At 40.2% G+C, this 26,762-nt stretch overlaps 2 protein-coding genes across 6 annotated transcripts in view; one reads left to right on the top strand and one right to left on the bottom strand.

Moving 5' to 3' along the window:
- Positions 1-10,998, top strand: part of STRN3 (striatin 3) — a gene marked incomplete at its 5' end in the record, with an annotated part of 43,448 nt that extends 32,450 nt beyond the window's left edge. For all 5 annotated transcript variants that reach the window (XM_083452539.1, XM_083452536.1, XM_083452537.1 and 2 more), the window contains 9 exons: positions 1,901-2,034; positions 3,225-3,400; positions 3,502-3,549; positions 4,662-4,783; positions 5,505-5,672; positions 6,209-6,349; positions 8,076-8,183; positions 9,033-9,119; positions 9,326-10,998. In XM_083452539.1, the coding sequence (XP_083308665.1) occupies positions 1,901-2,034; positions 3,225-3,400; positions 3,502-3,549; positions 4,662-4,783; positions 5,505-5,672; positions 6,209-6,349; positions 8,076-8,183; positions 9,033-9,119; positions 9,326-9,495 (1,154 nt within the window). In that variant the 3' untranslated portion in view covers positions 9,496-10,998. The remainder of the gene's footprint in view (positions 1-1,900; positions 2,035-3,224; positions 3,401-3,501; positions 3,550-4,661; positions 4,784-5,504; positions 5,673-6,208; positions 6,350-8,075; positions 8,184-9,032; positions 9,120-9,325) is intronic.
- A 5,307-nt stretch (positions 10,999-16,305) lies between these two features.
- The window catches only part of COCH (cochlin), a 33,396-nt gene continuing 22,939 nt past the window's right edge, over positions 16,306-26,762 (bottom strand). The window contains exons 9-12 of the mRNA XM_083452637.1: positions 23,012-23,115; positions 21,565-21,791; positions 18,553-19,069; positions 16,306-17,727 (exon numbers count right to left, since the gene is read on the bottom strand). Of these exons, the coding sequence (XP_083308763.1) occupies positions 17,552-17,727; positions 18,553-19,069; positions 21,565-21,791; positions 23,012-23,115 (1,024 nt within the window). The 3' untranslated portion in view covers positions 16,306-17,551. The remainder of the gene's footprint in view (positions 17,728-18,552; positions 19,070-21,564; positions 21,792-23,011; positions 23,116-26,762) is intronic.

The following is a 26,762-nucleotide window of genomic DNA, read 5'->3' as shown; positions in this document are numbered from 1 at the left end:
AAATGAGGTTTTCCTTGATATTCATGTGTTGGCCATGCAAAACCCTTAGTATGTGGTGTTTGAACAAGGTTTGTGCTTATGCACTGTTCCTGTTAGTTGTCCTGGATCCTTTGGTATTGACAGCAAAAGTTGTATGTGCAAATGGTACATCATGGGAATCAGTTCTCTTCTAAAGATGCACAGAACTACCTTGAAGCAACCCAGCCTGATCCTTTAAAAAATAAAAGAAATTAGGAAATAAACCATTGGAAGGAGGTAGTCATTTTAATATAGTGCAGCTGGATGCATCAGTTTATATACATAGATGGATTGGATGTGTGACTTCATTCTCTCACTAGAGTGCAGCATTCCTGCACTTTATGTTGGAATTTTATTCTTTTGGCAAGCTGCAAGCTGCATAATGTGGAAAACAGCATGTTGTTTTGAGCATTGCCTTCCTTTCCCACTGCTAGTTGTATAGTCTATTAACAGCAACAGTAGATTTTTAAAGTTTTGTTTTCTTTTTACTGTGTCTGATTCTCCTGGTTATTTTGTTCATTTACTTCTGCTAGAACTTCAGTACCAGGAAAATACAAGCTTGACAAAATTTAGAGAATGCCAGAGACTTCCTCATATTGTAGATAGTCAACGTATTCATTCTAAAAATAATTAATTCTTAAATCGCTTGGTCTAAATAACAATTGTGCATGCTTTGGAGACTGATTCCTTCAGATTTGGAAGTAGAGAAAAGTCTGCAGCATAGGTAGCCTGATGATGCCTGCTTTTGAAAGTAAAGATACAAAGAAAACTAAAATTGAAAATGTGACATTATGGAATGTTATGTTGGTCCAAAAGCAGATTAAATTCTCTTAAAAGAAAACAATTTTCTGAAATTGTAAATACATTTGAAAGCGCCACTTCACTGATTTTTAGCAAACTATTGAAAAATAAAGTAGGAATTAGTGAGGAAATCTGGTGGAATGCTGTTCCACTTGAAAATGGCTTTTGCTTGGGGGCGGGGAGCATATGCTAACCTAAGAGAAAAGGAGTGATTGTCTCTGATTTTCCCTTTCCCTTTCAGACCCCACGGCCACCTTCCATGCTATTCTGGAGGGTCCCCCAACCCTCTGGAAAAGTTTTTTTGGGGGGTGCAGGGGGCTGAAGTAGGAAGGGACAACTGAAGAAAATTCCTATCCCCTTCTCTTAATATAGCATGTGCTGGATTTAAAGCCATTTCACTTCTACTGAATTTCACCCTATGCTTAAATGAGTGAATGCCTCTTCATCTTATCTCTTAATAATCAAGTACAGACACTGTACATTTGCCCTATTAAAACAAAACAAAACATGATTTTTAAAAATATTCAGTGAGGCAGTAGTTTGGTATTTCTGTCCATGCCTTCTTAGGAAGTGAGTCCATTGAATTCAGTGGGACTTACTCACAGGGATTACATTGTTTATAGGATTGCAACTATTTTATATTTTCAGTGAAAGGTTATTTGAGGGGGGAAAGGCACAAATTTCATTTTGAATAACAGTGCATAATGGCATGTTTGAAAAGGTAAGTGAATATTAAACGAAACTGAAACAGCTCTGATGCAATATTTATCTCTTGCTTATTCATGGTCATTAGTAATCAATAAAACAGATCAGTAAAATTAATATACTCAAAAGTGGAAAGGGAAACAAAAAAATTACAGCATTATTATAGTTACAGATGTTAGTGACTACAAATATGTAAGAAGGGATTTATTAGTAGATATCATGTTTTACTGATGGAATTTAACATATAAACTGTAAATGTGCCAATGCAAAATATACTTATTTTGGGGAATCGTTGAGCTTTAATTCTTGGTTCTTATTAAAATCTTACCAATTCTTAATCTCCAGATCATAATAAACTATTTTTTGTCTCTTGTAGCTGAGCCAATTACGTTTCCATCTGGAGGGGGCAAGTCATTTATTATGGGTTCAGATGACGTTTTGTTAAGTGTTCTGGGCCTTGGGGACCTTGCAGACTTGACTGTAGCTAATGATGCAGATTACAGTTACGATGTAAGTACAACTTTATTTTAAAATAGATCTCACAGTAGTACATTCTTAGAATGTTCCACATAATGTAGGTCTATAGCTATGCACCATGCATATTATTTCATATGATTATTATAAATAGGTCTCCACAATGAAATGTATTAATGGCACTGTAATGGTTCTAGGGGTTGCTCGTGCGTAAGCTGGTGCAAACACCTGGCTGGATTGCCTGAGTGAACCTTCTCTGTCCGGACAGCCACTCACCCGTGGCTGTCTCAATCGCTGGCAGAATCCGTCAGTGGGCGTTTCTTAAACTTCTTCCAGCAAAGAAGCTCTTTGACGCCTAGTCTTCTCCTACTCTCTCTGCGCGAAAGCCTTCTGCGCAAGGAGGGCGTAGGCAGCGGAGGACCTCTACTCTCCCCGCTGGTCCCCGGCAAGGAGTCATGGGACCACCTCGCCACTTCCCCCATCTGCCCCCCTTCTCCACTGGTGCTACGCTGATTCTCTTCCCCAGAAGATGGGCTGCCTCTCCCAATCCCGGGACGCTCTCCGGAATCCCTCTGGATTTTGCTCTCTCCCTCCGGCACTGATGGCAGTTCCCTGACAGACACACACCAGATAAGATTCTTGTAAAATCAACAAGAAACTTACTGTAGTTGGCATTTAACGACAGTATATTTGTGGTATTTACATTGTTTCAAGTGCATCCCGAAAAGGTTTTTATAAACAGAATCCTTAAAAAGGTAGCAGGACACATACATAGACTGAGATGATGTGAAAGAAAGATGACTCAGGTATGATGTATTGTGTTGTAATAAAGATAGAAATTAGGGGAGGAGAAGGAAGATGGGATATGGAAGCTTGTCTTCTTTAACCATCAGAAATCCTCTAGGTAGCTTGTGTTTACTAAAACTTCAGGAGGCTGTCATAAATCGTCAACATTTTCTATACAAGCAGCAAATTTAGAAAAAAACTGCTTTCAAAATGAAAAAAAATACATTATCTGTATTCTTATAAAAATGCAAGAGTTGGTACTGAAGGTCATTCCACAGCATTGCAATGCAATCCTAGCAGAACAGATTCCTTGATAACATTTATTGAACTTATGCTTCAATTTGTGTTCTGTGATACATGTGGCAATTAAGAGCCCACAGCCGACAAGCTTTTAGCTGTGTGCCTCTCTTAGATGTTAACAATATGCATTCTTACTTTAGCTGCCAGCCAACAAAGATGCCTTTCGGAAAACATGGAATCCTAAGTATACGCTACGCAGCCACTTCGATGGAGTGCGGGCATTAGCTTTTCATCCTGTAGAGCCTGTGCTGGTTACGGCCTCTGAGGACCATACCCTAAAACTCTGGAACTTGCAAAAGACAGTTCCTGCCAAAAAGCAAGTATACATTTAGATACTGTTGAGAGAAATTGCTGGAAGTCTCATATTGGGGGAGATCAATTATGCTGACCTCTTTATTTCTGACACCTTTCTTACAGGAGTGCCTCTTTAGATGTGGAACCTATCTACACATTTAGAGCCCATATGTAAGTATCGCCATGTTCTCATATATACATTCCACAGGCAGACCACTGCTGGTACACCTAGAGCAAACTATGGTTAGCGCTCAGGCTTTGTCTGGAGCGAGGTGCTAGTTGTGTCACTGCTGCTTCCTGGGAGATAGAGGAGGAGGGGCAAGGTTGGCTTGGTGCAGATGCACCAACAGGAGCACCAGATTGACTTTGCCAAGGTGCTTGTGCTGACAGCCACCTTAGCCCCGCCCCTGTCTCCCAGTAAGTAGCAGTGATGCAACCAACCAGAGATCTGTTGAGTGATGCCATTTGGCACCATGCTGTTCACTACTGGTTATGATTATGGTTATGAAGGGTTAAAAGAAAAGTTGAGGTGACAATATAATGTAAGATGTGTTTGTTCCCTTGTTTCTGATAAATGGAGTGCAGTCATACCTCAGGTTAAATATGCTTTGGGTTGAGTGTTTTCAGGTTGCGTTCCGTGGCGACCTGGAAGTAACGGAACGGGTTACTTCCAGGTTTCGCTGCTTGCACATGCGCAGACGCTCAAAATGACGTCACACGCAGAAGCAGCGAATCGTGGCCCGCGCAGACGCAGGTTGTGTTCTGCTCAGGATGCGAATGGGGCTCTGGAACAGATTCCATTCGCATCCAGAGGTACCACTGTATGGTACCACATGTTATGTGGTGGGACGAAATAAGGAGATGTTGTGTATTAAGAATGGAAGCAGCTTTTTGTATGTGCTGGTAACTTGCTGTTCTCTCTCATAATTGTAACGTTTCAAATGAGTTTGTTAAATTACTAATCATACTTAAAAAGTTCTTAGCTGTTCCTAAGTTCTTACCTTAGTTGAGTTTCTGTTTTCCTAAATGAGCACCTTATGTGTCCTTAGTATCTATTCTGTTAATAGTTCCAATTGTACTACTAATAGGATTTTTCCTCTCGAATCTTTCATATTTTAATGCTGATTCTTAGCTTTTGTACTATTTAACAAAATTGTAAGGTTACCAGCAAGTATGTGTGTTTAAAAGTGTAATTTTGATATTCTACTCAAGCTTTGATATTTAAAACAATAAAGCAAAATTGACTTTGGTATTTAATCTACTGCTTTTGTGTTTTAAAACAGTGGACCTGTATTATCATTGGCAGTTAGTTCCAATGGAGAGCAGTGTTTTAGTGGTGGAATAGATGCAACTATACAATGGTGGAACATGCCTAGCCCAAATGTGGATCCTTATGATACATATGGTAAGCATTATTTAAATATGTCATAATGTAGTTTAATCCACTTAGGTTGTTTCTGCAGTGATCCAACTGTGAGGTTTCCAATGCATGGACAACTGCGGTCAAGCTATGCTGATCCGGGAACAGCTATAGTTATCCAAACAATTAAAATTGGTGAAAGGCACTCCTAGCCACGAAGGACGCCTCTGCCTGCAGTGGCAATGCTGGATCCCATCTAGGCAGGCAGCTTTCCAACTTCCTTGATGTGGGAACTTAATTGCTCACCCACAGAGTCTCAGTCTTGCCAGGAGTCAGGCTCTTCTTTTTTAGCCCTCATCTAGCCCACCATTGTATTCAGACAACAGTCCAGGGCCTTCTCAGCTGTTCCCAATCAGATGTTAGTGAGAAATAGAGTTCGGTATCATCAGCATACTGATGACACTTTGCTCCAGTGACCACTCCCATTGGAGTTAAATAGCATTGGAGACAGTTTGGTGCCCTGTGGCATCCCATAGCTCAAAAGCCTAGGTAGGACCAGAGTAGCACTCATCCAGTGCTGCTTCCTGAAGCCATCTGTGGAGAGAAGAAATAAGATCAGTTATTATGACTATATAATTTGGAATCTCACAACAAATTGATAGATTATCCACACAGATTTGCATTATAAGAACCCATACATCTTTTGGGATGCTGGTTAGAAATACTCAAAAGATTGACTAATTTTGTTTTTCTTTTTTTTCTAAAGAGCCAAACGTTCTAGCTGGCACATTAATTGCTCACACGGATGCGGTCTGGGGTCTTGCTTATAGCGGTATAAAGAATCACTTACTATCTTGCTCAGCAGATGGCAGTATTAGATTATGGAATCCACCAGAAAAAGTGCCCTGCATTTGCACTTACAATGGAAATAGAGGTGAGCTGTGAGGTTTTCTATCTGTTAACAAAGGTTAAGTTTAAAATATTTTTGTAAACACACACACACACACACACCAGCCAAGAAACAGTATTTCTAGAAGCAAATCTAAAGTTCATAACAGCAGGTTATGATAGTCTAGACACCTGTGTTTCCTTTAACTCCAAGTCCTTTTGGTTTTTGTCTTTTTTTTTAATGGTTTGTTTGTTTATTGAAAATTTTAAATAATTTCCTTTCATTGTATTTTCTATTGCTCTGGCTGGCTAACAACAAATAAACCAATAAAATCACATTATGATCCCTGAATCCAAGCCATTTTATTTTGGATGGCAGTTATACTTGGAAGCAACATAAATTGCTTTAAAATAAATATACCTTGGTGTATGAAGTTGTTTTTTCTTTTAAAAGAAGAGCAGTACATTGACTTTAATTATTATATTTATCTTTGAGTAAATTAATTATCTTAGAAACTTAAATTGTATGTAGAAGTATTTCTCTTAACAGATTCATTGTTCATTCTTTTCTTTCGGCTCCAGAGTATGGAATACCCACATCAGTTGACTTTATAGGTTGTGATCCTGCTCATATGGTGACATCATTTAGCACTGGCAACACCGTCATCTATGATTTGGAAACATCCCAGGCACTGGTAATGCTTTCATCACAGACTGATTCTGGTAAGCAAAAGAGGTTCTTTACTGCTTTTTTTATCACTTTTGCAGCTGGGACTTCATCTTACAAGGCCAAGGTGTAATATAAATATAGGAAAACATTTTTCTTCAAATGGATATTTTGCATCAGTGAAATATGTGTACAGAAATTCTGGGGAGGTTCAGCTGAAGTAGTTCAGTGATGCCACAGTTTTTGTTCTTACCAGATATTTGCTTGCCACCGTATTATTTGTTAAATTTCTACCCTTCCTTTCAAAGGAGCCCAGGGTGACTGTGCAGTAAAACAATGCATTAAAAAAAAAATCTAAAAACATATTCAAAACATGTGAAAGCATCTCAGAACTTCTGAAAATGTATGAACATTCACATACCCTCACAACTAATAATTTCACAGTTGCCAGGAACACTATCTTTCTGCCATCAAATGCCTGGTAAACAGGAATATTTTTAAGTTCCTCTGGTGATGTTGAATTTGGTTCTGGGAAACTTTGTTTTAAATCCTGCCTCAGCTGTGTGAACTTACTGGGAGGTCTTGAAAGTTACCACCAGCAAGTCCCCATGTGTAAAATGGAAGAATTAGGATGAACTGCTTCAAAGAAGAATGGCGAGGACAAACAAGATTTTTAAAAAAAACACATTTCACTTGCCAGATAAAAAGTCCTTCATATTCTTTTGTTGACATGTTCACCCAGACCTCTTCAAGTAAGGAGATGCCTGATGAAAGCTGCTTCTTAAAATGTTCATTTCAAGTAGTACAAGTGCCAGTGTTACACATCTGCTCATCCACTTTTTCTTCATTGCCTGTACCCCAGAAATATTTGCTAAAATAGTACATGAGCACCCCAAAACTAGGACCATAATCAGTTTGATTAAAGCATGGTTTGCGAGCATGGTTTATTAGAAGTTCTGTGTCAGAGTAAGAGTAGTTCAGTTGCAAAACAATCAAACCATCATATACACTGGTCTGTGTGGGTGAGGATGGTTTAGACTGAGCAGAGGCATCCCTCTACTCATCTCTCTCCCTGGTCTTCTGCTGTACATAGAGGAGGGGTTCCAAGGCCAGTGGAGTTTAGCAGAAATGGGGCATTCTGAGAGAGGGGGACTGAGCCATTATTGTTTGACTTGAAACTTGACCGCTGCTCCAGCCTGAAGCTTCTGCAGGGATCAGGCTCAGTCGTCCTGCCCTCCCACCTTTTGCTTCGCCATAAGTGACTGAACTGCAGATGTGGTGGCGGCGGCTCAACCACTCCACAAAACTCCACTGACAGTGGGTAGGGGTTTAGATTGCACTCTTTATATGTAAGGATAAGTCATGGTATGTCCTCTGGCTCAAGTTTTCTTTCCTCCCATTTCTTTCTGGGGTGGGGGTGGGGGAGATGAAAAGCTTCCACTTCTAGTTTCTTGGCAAACCATCATTTGGAATCTTTTGTCTTGCTACAAGCGGAAGAGTCCAGTAACTTCTGATTGTGTGCAAAGGAGGGGGACACGAGAGCCTGAGGCTTGCTGTTGCTTGTTCTCATAGCAACAACCCAGCCCCCACTTTTCCTGAATTGGAGCCAGTTTGTCTTTGAATCCATCCTTTGACATACATGCAAACTCCCATAAGAAGCTAGAGTGACAGGGATAACTTGTGGAGATTAGATAGATAGATAGATAGATATGCACCAAACATGTTAACTGAATTCATTGTGATTCCTTCCTCCTCTGATTGTCATCTCTATTGTGTTCTCAGGTTTACAATCAAACAATCACATTAACAGGGTAGTAAGTCACCCAACACTCCCTGTAACAATAACAGCTCATGAAGATAGACACATCAAGTTTTTTGACAATAAAACGGGTAAGGAAATGAAAATGCCCTTCCTTTTTGTCAGCATCCTGCCAATTCCTCTGATACTTTGCTTATGCTCCTGCTTGTTCTATAGATTCTCCTCTCTGTCAGTCATCCCTCCTTTAGTCTGGGACATTTGGGTCTTCTTTCAGCCTTCCCCACCTAATCCCCAGTTTCCCAAATCCTCCACTGGAATGTTGTGATCACAGCAGCTCAAGACGGTGGCTGAGGTGCAGTGGGGGGGATGGTGGGGATGGCAAGCCTATGTTTATTCCTTTAAGATTGAAGTTTAAAGTATTTTATCTTTCACTGCTGTAGCAGGGAAATAGCTGGAGCTAGAATTGGCATCAGGAAATAGGAGCTGCAGATGGGATTAGTCTGTTGCCCCAAATTGAGAAGCATATCCCTGTCTCCATTATTCTGTTCTAGCCCTCCTGGAGTCTGTACTTTGTGCAGCTTCAGTGACTGGGAATTATTTTCAATAAGTTATTGGCTTGGTGTTTCCTATGTTTGTTCTTGCTTTTTGCAAATCTATTAATAGCTGTTTAACCTTCTCAATCGAGTGTGTCAACTTCCCTTCAAGTGGGATTCATAAAGAATTGGCAATCAGAAACAAAATTACTATGATAATGAAGACTCTAAAAGTCATATGCCATCCCTTTAACATAATCGTTTTAAAACTGTTACTGATTTAAGGGCAAATGTTTATGCCTTTCTGTGACCTTCCTTGAAGCACCTAGCAGGCCACCAATGGAAACAGAATGCTAAGCTGGATGGAAACCTGTTCTGATCCAACAATGCAGTATTTTTGTTTCTTGAATCCTTGGTAACCATTACATGTTCTTTAATTGCTGTTAGGTAAAATGATCCATTCTATGGTTGCTCACTTGGACGCTGTCACAAGTTTAGCTGTGGACCCTAATGGAATCTACTTGATGTCTGGAAGTAAGTCTATTGTATTTTAATATTCTGTTGGAAGCCGCCCAGGGTGGCTGGGGAACCCAGCCAGATGGGCGGGGTATAAATAAATTGTTGTTGTTGTTGTTGTTGTTGTTGTTGTCAGCAATGTCTCCTGTACTCCTAGCGGATTTTGTTGTATTGTGTATTTAGCTATGTCTGAAATCCTGACTCTTGTTTTTCTCTTCATTCAGGTCATGACTGCTCTATTAGATTGTGGAATTTGGACAGCAAAACGTGTGTGCAAGAAATAACAGCCCATAGGAAAAAGCTGGATGAATCCATTTATGACGTAGCTTTTCATCCATCGAAAGCATATATTGCCAGTGCAGGAGCCGATGCCCTTGCCAAAGTATTTGTGTGACATAACAAAGCAAACCTGCATCTCATGTAGCAGGTTTGCCTGGACGAAAAGAGGGAATGCGTCACTGCCATCACTGAAACGGTTACTGATGAGACACTACATGTGACCAGCCTCAGCAGAGACTGTGTGTTTGGGGCAGATTTAAATTGGTCAAATCACGATCTCGTGAATAACGCTGGGCTGATTCATTTAACTGTAATTACTGTATTTTTGAAAGGAAAAAAAAAAAAAAGCAAACCAGTATTTGTAGCCTTGACTGGATATGGACTGAGCGTTTGTCTGTTATTTAGGTGTGTCTTTAAACGAACGTGGAGTCGGATCTTATTGAAGACTTTTATTTTGGACTCTGTGTGCTGCCTTAGGGTTAGGAATGTGGTGCTCTTGTTGGGGGAGTGAGCTCCAAGAGTAGCTTTCTTTGCATCTCTTAGTATCTTCACTTATCAGTCAAATGCCACAGATTCCCCTTTTAAACTTTTATTTTGCTTTAAAGAAAAAGGAATTAACTTAAAATATTTAGCATTAGTTGCACAAAATATTTGGATAAAATTCTAGTTTTTATATGTCTTTTATATATTTAGCCTGTCACAACAGTGCTCAAGATTGTATGGATGATGTTTTTTCTGCATTATAGGACCCGAAACCACAGAGATCTTGCTGGCCCGCTGCCCTGTAACAATACCGTTTCCTTTGTTATCTAATGAAGCTCCACTAAGTCCTTTCATCAGGATGCTAATTCATCATCATTGCATAACTGGCTTCCTAAAGGACTGTAAAGAATTGTGTAAGCGAAACACAAAGGAACTAAGTACCCCCAGCCCTCCCAATGAACTTTTAAAATTAATCTTGGCATCCTATCACTATGTGATATTTTGTACATCTTAACTGTATTTACGAGATTATTTATCAAGGATTACCCATCTGGCTAATGGCCTATTATTTATTTCATTTTTGTTGGTCTTTATATTCTTTTTATGTAGCGTATCAAGGGGCCCTGTATATCTATTATGGCACTCTTCGAACAGTCTAAAATAGATTAAAAATGGGACATGTAATAGTTTTAAAAGTTAGACAGACTTTTTCCAGTTAAGTGTCTGGAGTAAAGTTGATTCCAGGAAGTCATTTCAGAACTTTTGGAGTGAAAATGTTTTTATTTGCGGTTCAAATAGAATGCAAAAGTAGTTGAATCAAGAGTCAGAAATTGGCTGTGTTTGGAATAGTTATTCTCTGCTTTGATTTGTTTTTTTCGGATGTGCTTCAGTTTATGGTGTAACAAAAAGATTTTGTTTGTGTAACTGCATGATTAAGACAATAAAGTATTTTTTCTAGTCTTCCACAAAAATCTTTCTGATCAGTTTGCAAGTTTTGATGAGTTTTGTAAGTTTTCTGTTTTACAAACTATGAATCAGCAAATTTTTAAGATTGTACAACATAGCAAAAGTACAGCTGTTTAAAAAAATAATGTATATAAAATGCATATAATAAATACTAAATGGTGTACCTGTATGTTACTGTTGGTTATATTTTGTGTTGCAGAGTTTTAAGTGTCGTTTTATTCTTCAAGTAATTAGGAAAGGAAGGTTTACATTTTAACAAAACTTGCTTTGCACATTTTAATAAACTGCATTGCTTTAAAGACTTGTAATATTTATCAACAGTTTCAACTGTGCCACTCCCTTATAAGAACCAGTTTCAAGAACAAATAGTGATTTGTATTTTAAAAATGGGAAACACAATGGCAAGGCAGCTTGTATTTTTTTAAATGAGAATATTGTCAAGCAATGGCATTAGAGTCAAATTTGAAAGCAAATCAATTCAATTCTTCACATGCCTGCTCAGAAGTAAGCCCCACTGAGTTCACTGAGGCAGACGACTAGGATTACAGTTTCAGATATTTGATTTTACAATCTTAAAGGAATCTTGTGTTTATTCTTTATCATCTACAATTAATGAAATCATTGTGCCTTTACTCTAAAAGGTAGATGATACTAAGTAGCACACTTTTGAGTGTAAAACTTTCCAATTAATGACAGACTAGATTCTTAAAACACAGATTTTGAGTGGTTTTTCCATGCCTATTCCACCCCCAAAATCATAGAACCTTTGTGTGCCATTCGTTTAATCTTGTAACATGTCTTTCTTCCATAAATTGTTTCTACAAATGGACCCATTCTTTAAAGAGAAAATCGGCACAATACAAACTAAGAATGGGTGGCAGCATGTTTCTTGAATTAGTTGCTGAGCACATCATTGGGACATGGAAAATGTTCTTATAATGGATGGTATCTTGTGTTTCCATGTTTTACAATTAGATTAGCAGAGAGAATGTATTTCTCAGATTGAACTGGAGCAAAACAAGATGGTAATGTACCCTTGACAAAGTAATGTGAGCATCTATTGCATAGAACCAGATTAGAGAAAAAGCAGCACCATTGTTTGCAATCCTGATGCATTAAATTTATACTGTAAATAAAAAAGGAAACCCCACCTTTGACCATAGAGCTCAAAGTGTGGTTTCAAAATGTGTCTGTGTGTAGAGGTTTTTGAAAACTCTTCTGCTGATTTGCACTCTTGGTTTTTTTCCACCAATTTAAAGCATTAACTAATAGGCAAGAGTGGTTTTTATTTTATTATATTGGAATTAGTTTCATAATTGCCTTTTCTTAAGTCAAACATTGTTCCTGGCAGCTTTTCCAGAGTGCTGCGTTCTAAGGCTTAAATGAAATGTGACTCTTTAATAAACATTGCCAAACAAACTGCTTTTCTTTGAAATTGTATTAAAAATGGGGAACGTGGATACCACTATCCTTCCTGTTGAAGACACACAAATGCATACACATATTAAGTTTATATATGTATCATCCTAGTATTTGTTAGAAGTTAGTTCTGAAATGCTTGATTCCATACAATACAGAAGATCACCAACAGGCACAGTCCACCATTGTTTCTTGTTGCTTCTCTTCAGTACCACATAGTGATGTGCGGGGCTCAGTTGTAGAAAGACTGCAAATAGTCAAGTTGAACAATCTGTGGTTACACACTATAGACCTTCCCACCCCTGAATTATTTCTGCGGACAGCTGTGGCCTCTTTAATGTTGGTCTTATGGCTCAGCAGCAGCTAAGGTTTCAGAGGAGGAAATGGAGCCATGGAGCACTGGTATGACTTTCCCATAGATTCTCCCCAATCCTCAGGCATAAAGAATGTTTTACTAAACTGAACATGGGCTAACTGTTCATAAAGCATTTCCAGCTTAGTTTTAGTTGTAGCTCCATAGTCCAATGCTTCTGTTCTCACTGCCCATTCTATACAGATATACAAGCCAGGTTCATCTTGCCTATACTACAAAAATTCCCAGGTTGCACAGAACAACTTTATACCTCTCTGCTACTTCAAGATGAAATCCCAGATGTTACATACTCAGTTGCTAGATTTTGCAATGCCATGGTGGATATTCATCTAAGGATGGTTTGCACCACATACTAGGCCCAAAATGCAAGACCTGTGCTCCTTCACACTCCCTTATAGTTACTTTTAACCGTTTGTCCTTGATTCTGTCTTTTTATGTACAATAAAATTACCTTTTAATTACTACTTTTTATCCCTTACCTGTTTTAAGTCTCGTGTGTTCAGTTTATCTGTATGTTTTATCTTATGCTGGTCTGTGACCGAAATAAAGTTTGATACTGTACCTTCTGTTCTCACAAACCGTTTAGAGGCTTGGAACTTTCCTCAACTGCTAAAATGCTTTTTAAGAGTGTCATTTCCTACCTTGGGCTTTACTCTTTTGTGGAATCCAATAAGATGGTTGGCTGGGTTGTGTGTGATTTGCACTAATAAGTACAAATGAAATAGATTCTGCACTAAGAAGAGCTAAAGTCTCTGAGCTGTGCAAATTGAACCAGTGTGCACTTTTTTATTTTTGGTTTTGCTAAACATGGAAAACGAGGATGACCTACACGGAGCACCGCCAAGCACTAAGAAATCCTGTTCTTGCACCACCTCTGCCTTCTCAGATTTCAAGTATATCTTCACTACTATGGAAACTTGCTTTTAAAAAGCTGAGATGGTTTGGAAGATGAATCAAATGCCACGGACTGAGCTTTTACAGACTTGCAGTGTGGAGAAACAGTAAAAGTTACATGTACATAGTATTAATATGTGAAAACTGCTCCGTTTGTGAATAGTTAACTAAATGAGGACAGAGAGGTTGGCAGGTTTCATCTCCCAGGTGTCATTTAGAAGTAATAATATACAACATATAGGTGACAGTCTGCCAAGAAAAATGTAGATAAAGTTACTAAATAGGTGACTCTACCATGTGAAGTTTTCTATTGTGTCAGTGAACATTAGCAGACTTATATACAAACATGGAATAAAAAAGGTAGGCTGTGATAGTTCCTAAAGTGGACATTCTCTTTCAACACATTGGTTTGTCAAGAGCCTAACTTTTCATTGGTGAAAGAGTTCTGGCTGAAGAGACTAAAAAGACAGACCTAGCACTGTGGGAGTCTGGAGTTAGGGACTGAAGAAGCAGCTAGAGGAAGAAGCAGAAACAGAAATAAGACCTGAAAGGTCCTAGTGGCAGCAGGCAGTGGCTGTCTAAGGAGGAAGTGAAGACACCAGGGCTGAGACAGAAGCTGAGTTGGTCTGTAGGAAGAGGAAGACTTCAGCAGCAGTCCTCTAGAAGAGCTGAAGGCAGACTGTCTGGTGTCTACACGTTGCAGTGAGTTCCTGACCAGTTGAAGACTTTGGATCAAGTCCTCTGTAAAGTGAATGTATTAAGTTGGGAGAAGATAATGTTGTTTAGTCATTTAGTCGTGTCCGACTCTTCGTGACCCCATGGACCAGAGCACGCCAGGCACTCCTGTCTTCCACTGCCTCCCGCAGCTCGGTCAGACTCATGTTTGTCGCTTCAAGAACACTGTCCAACCATCTCGTCCTCTGTCATCCCCTTCTCCTTGTGCCCTCCATCTTTCCCAACATCAGGGTCTTTTCCAGGGAGTCTTCTCTTCTCATGAGGTGGCCAAAATATTGGAGCCTCAGCTTCATGATCTGTCCTTCCAGTGAGCACCCAGGGCTAATTTCCTTAAGAATGGATGCGTTTGATCTTCTTGCAGTCCATGGGACTCTCAAGAGTCTCCTCCAGCACCATAATTCAAAAGCATCAATTCTTCTGCGATCAGCCTTCTTTATGGTCCAGCTCTCACTTCCATACATTACTACTGGGAAAACCATGGCTTTAACTATACGGACCTTTGTTGGCAAGGTGATGTCTCTGCTTTTTAATATGCTGTCTAGGTTTGCCATCGCCTTTCTCCCAAGGAGCAGGCGTCTTTTAATTTCGTGACTGCTGTCACCATCTGCAGTGATCATGGAGCCCAAGAAAGTAAAATCTCTCACTGCCTCCATTTCTTCCCCTTCTATTTGCCCAGGAGGTGATGGGACCAGTGGCCATGATCTTCGTTTTTTTGATGTTGAGCTTCAGACCATATTTTGCGCTCTCCTCTTTCACCCTCATTAAAAGGTTATTTAATTCCTCCTCACTTTCCGCCATCAAGGTTGTGTCATCTGCATATCTGAGGTTGTTGATACTTCTTCCGGCGATCTTAATTCCAGCTTGGGATTCATCCAGCCCAGCCTTTCGCATGATGAATTCTGCATATAAGTTAAATAAGCTGGGAGACAATATACAGCCTTGCCGTACTCCTTTCCGAATTTTGAACCAATCAGTTGTTCCATATCCAGTTCTAACTGTAGCTTCTTGTCCCACATAGAGATTTCTCAGGAGACAGATGAGGTGATCAGGCACTCCCATTTCTTTAAGAACTTGCCATAGTTTGCTGTGGTCGACACAGTCAAAGGCTTTTGCATAGTCAATGAAGCAGAAGTAGATGTCTTTCTGGAACTCTCTAGCTTTCTCCATAATCCAACGCATGTTTGCAATTTGGTCTCTGGTTCCTCTGCCCCTTCGAAATCCAGCTTGCACTTCTGGGAGTTCTCGGTCCACATACTGCTTGAGCCTTCCTTGAAGAATTTTAAGCATAACCTTGCTAGCATGTGAAATGAGAGAAGATAATAGGAACTGGCTATTGGCTTCCAAAAAGGAAGAGAATGAGTGCAAGTAAATTTATCCCTCTTTAAAGTAACCTTAAAGCAAATATTCACGTATTTAACATCTAACTCACTAATAAGCCTGTCATAAATAAGTTTCAACAGAATTAATGGGGGCAGCCAATGCTGTTTGGATGTACTTCAGCTCATGCAATGGGGCCTTCCATGTACCCAAGCAGTTAGGGGACTTTACAGGAGGAAAGGAAGAAGAAGCCCTATTGTGCAAGTGTCATTTCACTCCAATGCTGGATTTCACCCAATATATTTGGCTTTTAAATTGGAAGACTTCTGGTATGTTTGTCCTATAGCCGAAGGCAGCCCTTGTCTACTAATTGGTGAATAAGGGAATATTTTAAAACGAGACGTTAGCAGTAGGAAAGTTGGTTGCTTCAACATACAAGGTGTAAGTGGCAGGTATTTCGTCTGAAATAATATAAAGGTGTCCCTCCTACAAATGAGTTCAGTTTTAGAAGCAAGCCTCATGCCTGCTCTTGCCTCATCACCTGAACAATTCAGAGCCAGTGAATCCACCACCGTACCCCCTGCAAACAGTTACCATGGGGTAGGTTGAGATTGATGACATACCCTTGCCTTACATTATACCACTTGCTACAATTCATCATTTCCCCAAGCAGTATACAATAATAATTTTTGTTTTCTTGTGATAATTCCACAGTTAATGATACAAACAGCTGCATTCTTTGTTAATGCTTTATTGAATTATAGCATACTATTGGGAGTCTTATAAAAAAACAAACAAACCATAGTGTGGAGAACAGCTGTCATGTAAGATATGTGTATTTTCCATATCAAACAGTTTTAAAGCTATGAATAAAATAGTAATCTGAGAAAAGTGCATATTTTTCCCTCCCACATACTAAAAAAACCCACCTGTGTTGAAATATCTAGATAATAAAGTAGAAAAATACTAGGCATTGTTGCCACTTATATTTATGTAATATATTGACAATCATAAATTATGACTAAAAGCCAGTTAAATATGATCCCTTCTGTACCTTTCATAATTGCTTATAATGTTTACAAACAAAACAACTTGTTGCGGCGCAAACAGTTCTGCAGTTGATGGTGGGTAGGCTGTTTACAGCCCAATTCATGGGTCTTTTAATCTGGTATGACTGGATTTAAATGAATTTAATCCCACTGACAACAATTGAATTAATTCAGATAAAAGCTGAAAGTTGCCCCTTAAAACATTTTTCTTCTTCTTAATAGTTTCATTGCATTCTAGGTAATTAAGGAAGTGAGAACTCAATACTTTTTATTTTTTTAAAGCAAGTAATTATTCATACAGTACCAAATCTTTGGAGATGCACATGACCAAGGTTTGTGTGTATATGTTGTTTTTGTTTTGTTTTAAATCCAAACTTAGCCAGATTTTAAACAGCTTTCATTTGTGCTTTGGAGTAGTCAAATAGTTTTTTTAAGAAACTAATTGCTGTACATGAACTGCCTATCAGGATGCATACAAGATGTTCTAAGCACTAGTCTGTGCTATGCAAATGCAGTGCTGATAGCTATGTACTCAGCAAAATATTCCTTTCACCACAGTTGATAGTATTCTAAAGCAATCTTTTTTACACTTGATAGAATGTATCTGAGATTATATTCAGCATTTAATGCCAGGAGCAGCTGTGTATTTTCTCTATATACATAACATGAATATCAAGTAACCTTAACTATAAGATCTGCATCACTTTAAACTTTAACTGAGAAATATTAAATATACATATGTAATGGCAGCTTTGGGCTAACTTCTCCGCTTACTGTTTATTCAAACAAAACTTCCACTGACTTCCGTACAAGATCTGCCTAAAGAAAGCAGAAGAGTAGCCCTTTGTGTGCTAGAATAACAGAACATCTATACCCTAGAGAGACCTCCTTGGCATTCCTGACGTGATTTAGAGTCATCTCCTGCAGCCTTCCATTTACTGTTTGGAGTCCAAGAAATCTCTGCAAATGCCTCTAACAACATCAGGAACAAGCTGCTCCAGTCCCATAAACTCTCTTGTGAAAAAGGTGTGCGTCTCCCTTGGTTCAGATGCCATATCTTTTAAGTCTTCCAGTGGTGCCCAAGCAATGCCAATGGAGAAGGTGGTAATACCTGCAAGAAAGAAAGGCTGGTTTAAGCCTCAAGCAGACATGACAATGCTTTATTGAGTCTTCCTTAAATAAAAATAAAAAAGTGAGGCCTGTGTCATTATCCTATTTTGTAGCTATAAAGAGGTTATAGGACCTGCCCATTGCTGTATGTTAGTGCTGCTTCAATTTCACAGGAATACAGAGATTGGTTTTGTAAGATGGCTTGCAGAATGATCCCATATCACACACGATATGTATTTTGGGTTCTTGATTAGTCTATGGGTAGTATCCAAACAACATGTCCCTTTAGTGCAAGGATTTCTGCTTGTACAATGAGTCTTTGCACATTCTCCTGCCCCTGCATGTGCCCCACACCTTCCCCATATCTGCTCTCGAGGGTTGAGGGACACCAAGAACATACTTAGGGAGCACATGGAGGAGGAGAGGGCAAAAGTTCCATTGTGCAAGCAGAAATCTGTGTGCCAATGCGACCATGACTTAGTGCTGATTTGGATACAAGCCCTTATGATTGTTGTGTCACAAGTAATGAGGCAAGTTGGTCCAGAACGTAGTGGGAATCTCTGTTAAACCCAGTATGGGTATCTCAAAGTAATGGACGGTATCTGACTAAATCATAGTCGGAGTAGACCCACCGACATCTGTAGAGTTGTTAATCAAGGCTAGCTTCAGTCCACCAAGTATGACCTAGTCAGATACCACCCAATGAGTTCTAATACACATAGCAATGAACAACTATGAATTATCTTTCACAGCTGTTCAGATCATTAGCCACACTCCCGACACCAGACGTAACTTGTATGAGCGCAGACAGTGACAATCATTTTACCTGCTTTGTGAGCAGAAACAGCGGGTCCTCGGACATCATCATAAGACTGGCCATCGGTCAAAATCACCAGGAAATTTTTGTTGGCCCCATCTCTCACAGGTCCAAAAACATTTCTGGTTGTATAGCTAATGGCCTCTCCAGTAGCTGTGCCACCACTCATGTAACGGATTCCTCGGACGGCAGAAAGAACCCTCTCTTTTGTGACGTAGTCTGTAAAGCTGAACTCAGTGCGCTGGTCGTAGGTGAACTGAACTGCTGCAATTTTGGCGCCAATATCTGTGATCTCAAATGATTTGGCAACATTGCTGATAAATTCAAGCATCAGACGGAAGTTGCTATCTCCAACGCTGCTGGAGCCATCTATCAGGAAAGCTATGTTGACTGAGTTGTAGCATGTCTTGCTGCACAACATTTGTTCATGAGCACAGAGTTTTTGAACAAGTGGCTTCACATATTTTGTAGTACCAAACCAAGTGGGTATGTTGTAGGAGAAGAAGCCATTATTTTGACAAACAGCCTGTTTAAAAAACAAAACAGAAAAGCTATGGATTTTGGCTCTTCTACTGAATAAATGGATGTTAACTACTTATCTATACCCTTATTCTTTTGGTGGGGGGAGGGACTGCATTAAATGTTTGTTTTTGATGCACGGTGCTTATATCTTCCCTTGAGACTGTCTATTTTAAAAAGGGCATATTTTCCTAGACTTCAACAGAAAGAACCATTGTACCTTCCTGAAAGGTGATTTGCTTGCCCAGTGTTGTATCATTGTGTTGGGCTTCCTTGCAACTCTAGTGGACAAAGGCAGGAGGAGCTTTTACAAAAAATAGTCTGTCCCCTCTTCAGTTTTGCATACTCACTGAGCATGAACAGTGGGGAACTGAAGCTCAGGATATTGTTTACCTGTTTCCAACAACAAACTATTACCTGAAAGCCAACTGTGCAAACAGAGATGGGAAAAGGTGTTGCAGGGTGTGGCCCCAGTGATACTACACTGAACAAGCAAATCTACCCTTCAGGTAGGTACAATAGTACTATTCTGTCTGCCAGTGTAGCATCACGGGGTTGGGATGTACAAAAGCTTACCCAACTAGGGTGGGTCCCAACTGTAACAAGTTATTACTATGGGAGAGCCTGCTGCCGCCCGCCCCCTGCCAAATGCCACTTCAGAGGAAGCAAAGGTGCCTGGTGATTGTGCTCAGGGACATCCAGGTCGCTGCTCTGCATATTTCTAACATTGTCACCGATAGGACATTGATCTCAGAGATTCTCTGGACTGAGGTGATGGCCACTTTAAAAGAGAGGATCTTCAACAGTACTTGTTTCAGTGGCTCAAAAGGTGGACATTGGAGAGCTGAGAACACCGTGTGAAGATCCCAGAAAGGAAAATGATGGACAACTGGCGTATAACGGAGGACGTGGTTTGCTAGCGGGTGAGTGGTCAGAGCAGGGCTATCCGGCCATGCCAGAATAGAAGAAATGGCCACTGCTTGGGTTTTTTTGGATATTAGGTTTGAACCTTTGTCAAGGACCTTCCTGTAGGAATACTAATAAGTCAGGGATGGATGTGGTTTCCACTGAACCTTGCTTGTGCCCAGCCCATTTAAGAAAGCCCCTCCACGTTGCCTGGTAAATGCAGATTGTGGGGAGGGAACGGTCAATACCTCTACTAGTGCTGACTGGACTTGTCTCTAAGAATCCACCCCAGCTGCCCCCCTCCCAAAAGCGAGGCCATGGATTCTAATCTTTGTGTGCGTGTATATGTGTGTGTGTGTGTGTGTATTTATGCAGAGAAATAACAGTAAAAAGAGTGGAATAACAGAAGAATAAAATTGCTAAGCCAAGATGAAAGAGTAAGAGAAGCCAAAGGAGAATGTGATATTGAGGCAAAAAACTGAAGGGGGACCAGACTATTTCTTGTAAAAGCTACTTCTGCCTTCATCCACTAGAGACACAAGTATGCCCAACCTAGTGATGCTACACCGGCAAGCAAAATCAAGGCTGTATCCAATTTAAATTCTACTTAGAGCAAAGTCATTCAAATTAATAGGCATAACTAGCTTAGGCTCAGCCATTTCAATGAGTCTACTCTGAGTTGGATATAGCCCATAATATTTACTACTTGGGAAAATGCTTTCCTTCCTCTAGCAAGCTTAGCTATTGTTACTTAGATTGCTGTATAGAATGTTTCTTATGTATATTACAACGTTCCCTGTAGCATGATTGATGAGTAATGGTTATTTCTAGAGCACAGCTGCACCATCTCCTGAACTTTACACTAAACTTCTCAACTCTCAAGAGCTTTTAATAATAATAATAATATCTTTATTGTCATTGCCCCCTTCAGGGACAACGAAATTACTTGGCTGCTCCATAAAAACACTAAATAAAAAAAACATAGTAAAATACAGCAAAGGAGATTTGATGACTTTCAAAGTCCGGGCTTCCCATTCAGGGCCGAGATCGCTCTGGAGAAGAAGCTGTTCTTAAGACGGCTCGTTCTTGTCTTCATCGTCCTGTATCTCCGTCCCGACGGCAAGAGCTCGAAGAGACAGTGACCAGGATGCGATGGATCTTTTACTATGTCCAGTGCCTTCCTATGGCACCTTGTGGCATAAATCTGCTCTAAGGTGGAGAGTGGGCAGCCAACAATGCTCTCTGCTGCCTTCACAACCCTGCGCAACCCCATCCTGTCCTGGGTAGTACAGCTTCCGTACCACACACATAAGCCATAAGTAAGCACGCTCTCAATGGCACAGTGATAGAAGGCAAGCAGCAGTTTCTGCGGAAGACGGTTTTTCCTTAGTATTCTCAAAAAATACAGTCTCTGCTGCGCCTTCTTCACAAGCCCCCTTGTGTTGACACTCCAGGACAGTTGACATTGCCTTCCTTTTATAACACTACCTTAGCAAAAGCGTGGATTATAACCTGCCGATTTTCAGTTGGGGATCTTGTCCAAAATCTATTGAAGCCCCACCCAGAGGCGGGAAATTTAGGAAGTTCTTTTCTCACCTTCTCAACAAAGCCAATGTCTTGAACCATCCCAAGCTCTTCGGGTGTGGGCTTTGCGATGGACACAATGAATACATTAATACCAAATTCTCTGGCCACTATTCCAGCTTCTTCCAGATTGTCCGATGGCCAGCCATCTATGAAAACCACGATGACTTTAGGAATGCCTTTGCGTACCCCATTTTCAGCAGTAAAGAATCTTTGTGCTGTGTGTTTCAATGCTTTTCCTGATAAGGTAGCAGGAGGGGGAGAGAAAAGAAAAATGATTTAGATTTTGCTACTTGAAAGCACAACTCATTCTGTTTAGATGTCTAAAACATAGACTTCATAGACCAGGAACGTAAGAACAGTAAATAGAAATAGTTCTTTAAGATGCATAATTGAGACATACCATAAATTATCAGAGCGTTCCTAGTTGTGCTGCAGAATCTGTAAAACCTAAGCAGTGTGGCAGTAAGGCAGCCATCCTACATGCGGGGGGGGGGGGGGGGGCGCTAGCCCTTTTCAGACAAAGAGCCACTGCAACCTGTGTTCAGCTTAAGGAGCCATATATCAAAGACAGTGTGGATTTTTTTAAAAAAGGAAATTTGATGACAGGGGTGGGTCACAAATGTTTTGGTATTACAAAATCATAGCAGAAGAGGCGTGGGAGTTTTTAAATGACAAATTATCAACACTGTGCTTTTACAAACGATCCATCAGCACATGTATTTCTGTTTGACCGAATGAATGATTTCCCCCCTCTTCACCCCACAAGCAATTTTGGGGGTTCTCCTGCCCCCCTTCCCCACCAATTTGGGTCGTGGGGGGGCTGGAGAAAGAGAGGGAGAAAAGTTCCATTGTGCTCACGGAAGTCCTTGAGCTAGTGGGACAAGTTAGCTGAATCCAGCCCTATGCTTTTCTGCAGGGATCACACACAGGAATTATAGATTCAAGTGTGAAACAGTTCCAGAAGAGATTTAGTTGTGATTCTCTGTATCGGGGGTGAGGAACCTGTGGCTCTCCAGATGTTGGACTCCAGTTCCCATCATTTGGCCCCCAGGCCTGAGGTCCCTCACCTCTCATCTAGCATATGTTGTTCAAGGCTGTCAATCACTTTGGTTGTTATTTCAGAAGGCAGCATTTCTAAGTGCAAATAGCTTGAATGCCTTTAGTCTAGATAAAAGGCCAGATTCAACTGCATGGTGCTACTAGTGGGAGCTTGCAAAATGACTTCTGCTCACGCAATGGGCCTTTCCCCGCTCTCTTCTTCCTGCCCTCAGGGGTCTCATGGGCATGCAATGGGCAGAGGGGGGAGAATGTTCCATCAGACAACCAGAAATGTGCTGACAGAGCCACCTCCTTAGCGCTACATTGAATTTCTCTCAAATGTTCCTCTCAAATATTCCTCTCATCATTATTTGAAAATACTATTTTTTATCTTTTGCCTGCCTGGGCTTGTACTTACCTGTATTGGAATTGCCTCCTTTGAAACCTATCTCTTTTATGGCAAATAAAACATCTTTTGATGCAGTGAAGTTTTTCAGGTAAAATTCTGTTTTTGGATGCTCACTATTTAAAAACAAACAAACAAACAAACAAACAAACAAACAAACAGAACAAGGTCATAATGTAACAGTGCTAAAATTAATGCTTTGGAGTCTGAGTGGCATTATTTAATCTATGAATCTTTTCAAAACTGATTTTACTACATCTGTTTCTGTTAGTTTCTTCTCCAATATAGAATCAGATTCAGACCCACTGGTGCTCCTAGACACAAGTAAATTACTGCTTCCTTAACAAACATAGCTGCAGTCCTCAAATATGACTGCACCCTATCTCAGAACAATCTTTGGCAATTTCCACAAGCATCACTTAATCAGTGATGACATTTTCCAGGTTTGTAAATTAGAGGCGGAAACACACATTGATTAAAAGGTATGTACAGTTTTCTTTCACTTTCTAAGCAACACACATATTAATAACTCAATCAATCCCATTGAGTTCAATGGCAATTACTCTACAGTAAGAATGCATCGGGTGGCAACCATAAAACCACTTGTGAAAACACTTCAGGCATGATCTAGCTGCATGTAGGGCCTGCTTGTAAAGAATCTCAAAAGTGCTTAATAGTTGTCCTAGTTTCTCCTGTGTCCCATGTGTGTTATGGGCACAGTGGGAAGTAATGGGAAGTCTGAGCACATCTTCTGTATCTCCACCCTGCTCCTTTCTCTGTGCCTTGCAAATTTATGTTAGAAGAAAATTGACTCTTTTAAACCCAGTCAGAATCTTCTACATTTGCATGCTAGTCTACCAGTGGATGTAAGTAGACCACAGACCTTCTTGTCTTCCTTCCAAAGCATTGAAACAAAGACATCTGAGCAAACAACAACATTGCGGAAAATGTCACTGAGGTCCATGAAAATGGAGCCATATACGCCATATTTTTTATTTTATAAACTTGTACCACACATTTAACTTTATCTAGATTCTAAATACAATTAAAAATAGATAATTGTTTTCTTTTTTTTTACATTTTTAGGCGTGTTTGGATACCAAACACATTCTGATTGCACAGAACGAAGTTCTGAGCTGCTGGAAGTTGTGTAGGCTGTGTAACAACCCTTTTCCCAAGTCAGCATGTTTAAGCTTCTCTTCCTATATCTGCTTTTCTTCTTGTTTGAAAGGCGGCTGATGTGTCTCGCTCTCTAGCAACCCCTGCCCCACAACCGAAACCCGTAGCATATCTCTTCTTTGGGGGACATGAGCTTCTTGACTTGATAGCTATGAACAGAAGCAACCATATCTAAGGTCCACTCTCAAAAAGCCTGAATGATCAGCTTGATTCCCCAAACCCCCACCTTGCAGGAGCTGGAAGGAGATCAGAGCATTTTGTTGACAGAGGGAAGCAGATGATTGATTATTTGGAGGGAAGAACAGAGAGAGAAATGCTTGACCCTCTGCCTGCCTGACACAAATGCTTCAATACATTTTTTTATCCCTTGGGTTTCCAAACACAAGTTTTCTCTTGTAAACAGGTGAATAGAACCTCTCACAGGAAAAAGCAGCTGGGTTGCTGCAGGGGGGGGGGAGGGTCTGGTGAGAGTCGTATCACTCTCTTCTTGTGATGTGATGAATTGGAGTGGAAAAAAGCAGGTATGCTCAGGCTTAAGTACACGCTGCCGCCCGCCACCCCCACCTCCACAATTGTCCCCACTCTAAACCCTCTCTTTCCAAAGCAGATTTCATCCCCCCCCCCCGGGGTTCTGTTGCATTCATTTGCCCAATGCATTTGGATATGTGTCCTTCAGAAGAAACTGTAAAAAACATGAAGATAAAATAAGATGCAGATTATCATGTTTTATTGCCATGGGAGATATTTTTGTGCTTAGTTGTGAATTACTGTTTAAATGGATGTCTTCACAGCTGCCCCGGAAGAGAGATTTACAGTCAAAACGCATTGGACTCACTTCAATAAACTGTTTCCAAGCACCTGTTCTGGGTTTTTTTGTTCTGTATTTTTCCCACCAAAAGCAAAGTGACCATATCCATTGGCTGCATGTCAGATATACAATTTAACTAAATCTAGGAGTGCTATTTTCAGTTTAAACTCTGCCAGCCTTAATCTCTTCTATGTGTTTTTCCATCACCGTCAGCCACTCAGCACAAAAAGCTTTTCTTGGCTCTACTAAAGTTTTCAGAAGAATTGCTCATTTTTGGAGCATAGATGACACTAATTCTCTTGGATGAAATGTTTGTGCTGCTAGTGCAGTCCACAAATATAATTGAATAATCCTTTTGTGACTTAGATGTTTATAGGGTAACTCATCATCAGCTTGGTAACAAGCAGTGTAAATTGTTCCAGATGTTTTTAGTCCTTTTTCTTTTACATATATTGTTAACAATCATTTGTTTTTGGATTACATTCGCACAGTAACGATCAATGTGGATTGACAGAGCAGAGTTGATACTTTAGTAAAAGAGACAAAGGGAGGGAGGAAGGAAGTGGCAGAAATAAAATCTCCACTACTTAATTTCACAGATGGTTCAAATTTTAGAGGGGGGGGGGAGGATTTATAGCCCCTTTCTCCCAGAAGTGATTTCCAAAAAAAGTTACAGTGTTGGAAACTTGCTATTACACAAGACCAGATGTAAGGATCCCAAAGAAACTGAAGTATTGTTTTTAAAATTGGGGTGAGGACTACAGTGGGAGACGTTTTGTATGCAGCTTTGATCCCTGGTGTCTCCAACTAAAAAGGGCCAAGTTGCAGGTAATAGGAGATGGACATAGCTCAGTCGCAGTGCATCCACCTTGCTTGTGGAAGTTTCCAGGTTTAATCTCTGGCATCTCCAAGTAGCCCTGGAAATGTCCTTTGTCTGAAGCCCTGGAAAGCCACTGACAGCCAGCATAAACTGGCTGTCAGTGAGCTAGGTGGACCAATGCTCTGACTCAATATAAGGCAGCTTCCAATGTTCCTATGTAATGGAAAAGAGCCTTTTTTGAGATTGTGAAAAGCTACTGCCACTCAGAAGTAGGAAATGCTAGGCAGAAAGATGGGCAAATAGTCTGATAGTATAAGGCACCTTGCTTCCTACAATCCCTAAGAACCAACAGAGCTGCTTTTGGGTGCATTTTAAACCATTATATTGGACCACTGATCTTTTGTCCTTAACTTTACTCCCAGTCTTTGGAAGTGTGATGGTAACTGATCTGTCAATAGCAAATATACCACCTTAAAGCTTTGGATCATCGCAATATAGAAACAGCCATGTTTTGGCATGTCTGTGGTGGGTGGTCACTCTCATTTCCTCTGTTTACAATGTTCAAACGTAAGCGCAGTTTATTCAGAAGCCGAATGAAACCAACCGTGTATCAAGCTTGGGGGAATTGTTGGTAAGGAGGGTATCTATGCCCTGTATATCCACAGTCTTGTGGTGCTTAATATCTGGCTGCTAATCTGGCACTGTGGGAACTTCAGACGTCATCTTAAAAAAAGTATTCTGGATGCACAAAACAGTGAGTTGTATCAAAGAAACTTAAAGGGAGATAGGAGGGGGTGAGGTGTAATGTGAGGCAGGGCTTTAGCAAATGCATATCTGTTTTTCTTCCCTGAATAGCTATTATTCTGTCCCTTATCATGCTAACCATGCTTTCCCACTTGTGTTCTAATAACCCTAATATACCTATATATAGATTAAATCTATTGATGACTACAAGC

This window comes from Podarcis tiliguerta (assembly GCF_965153285.1).
Source record: "Podarcis tiliguerta genome assembly, chromosome: 1".
NCBI lineage: Eukaryota > Metazoa > Chordata > Lepidosauria > Squamata > Lacertidae > Podarcis > Podarcis tiliguerta.
Note: the sequence above shows the minus strand (reverse complement) of the source record. Positions and strands in the feature narration are given on the sequence as shown.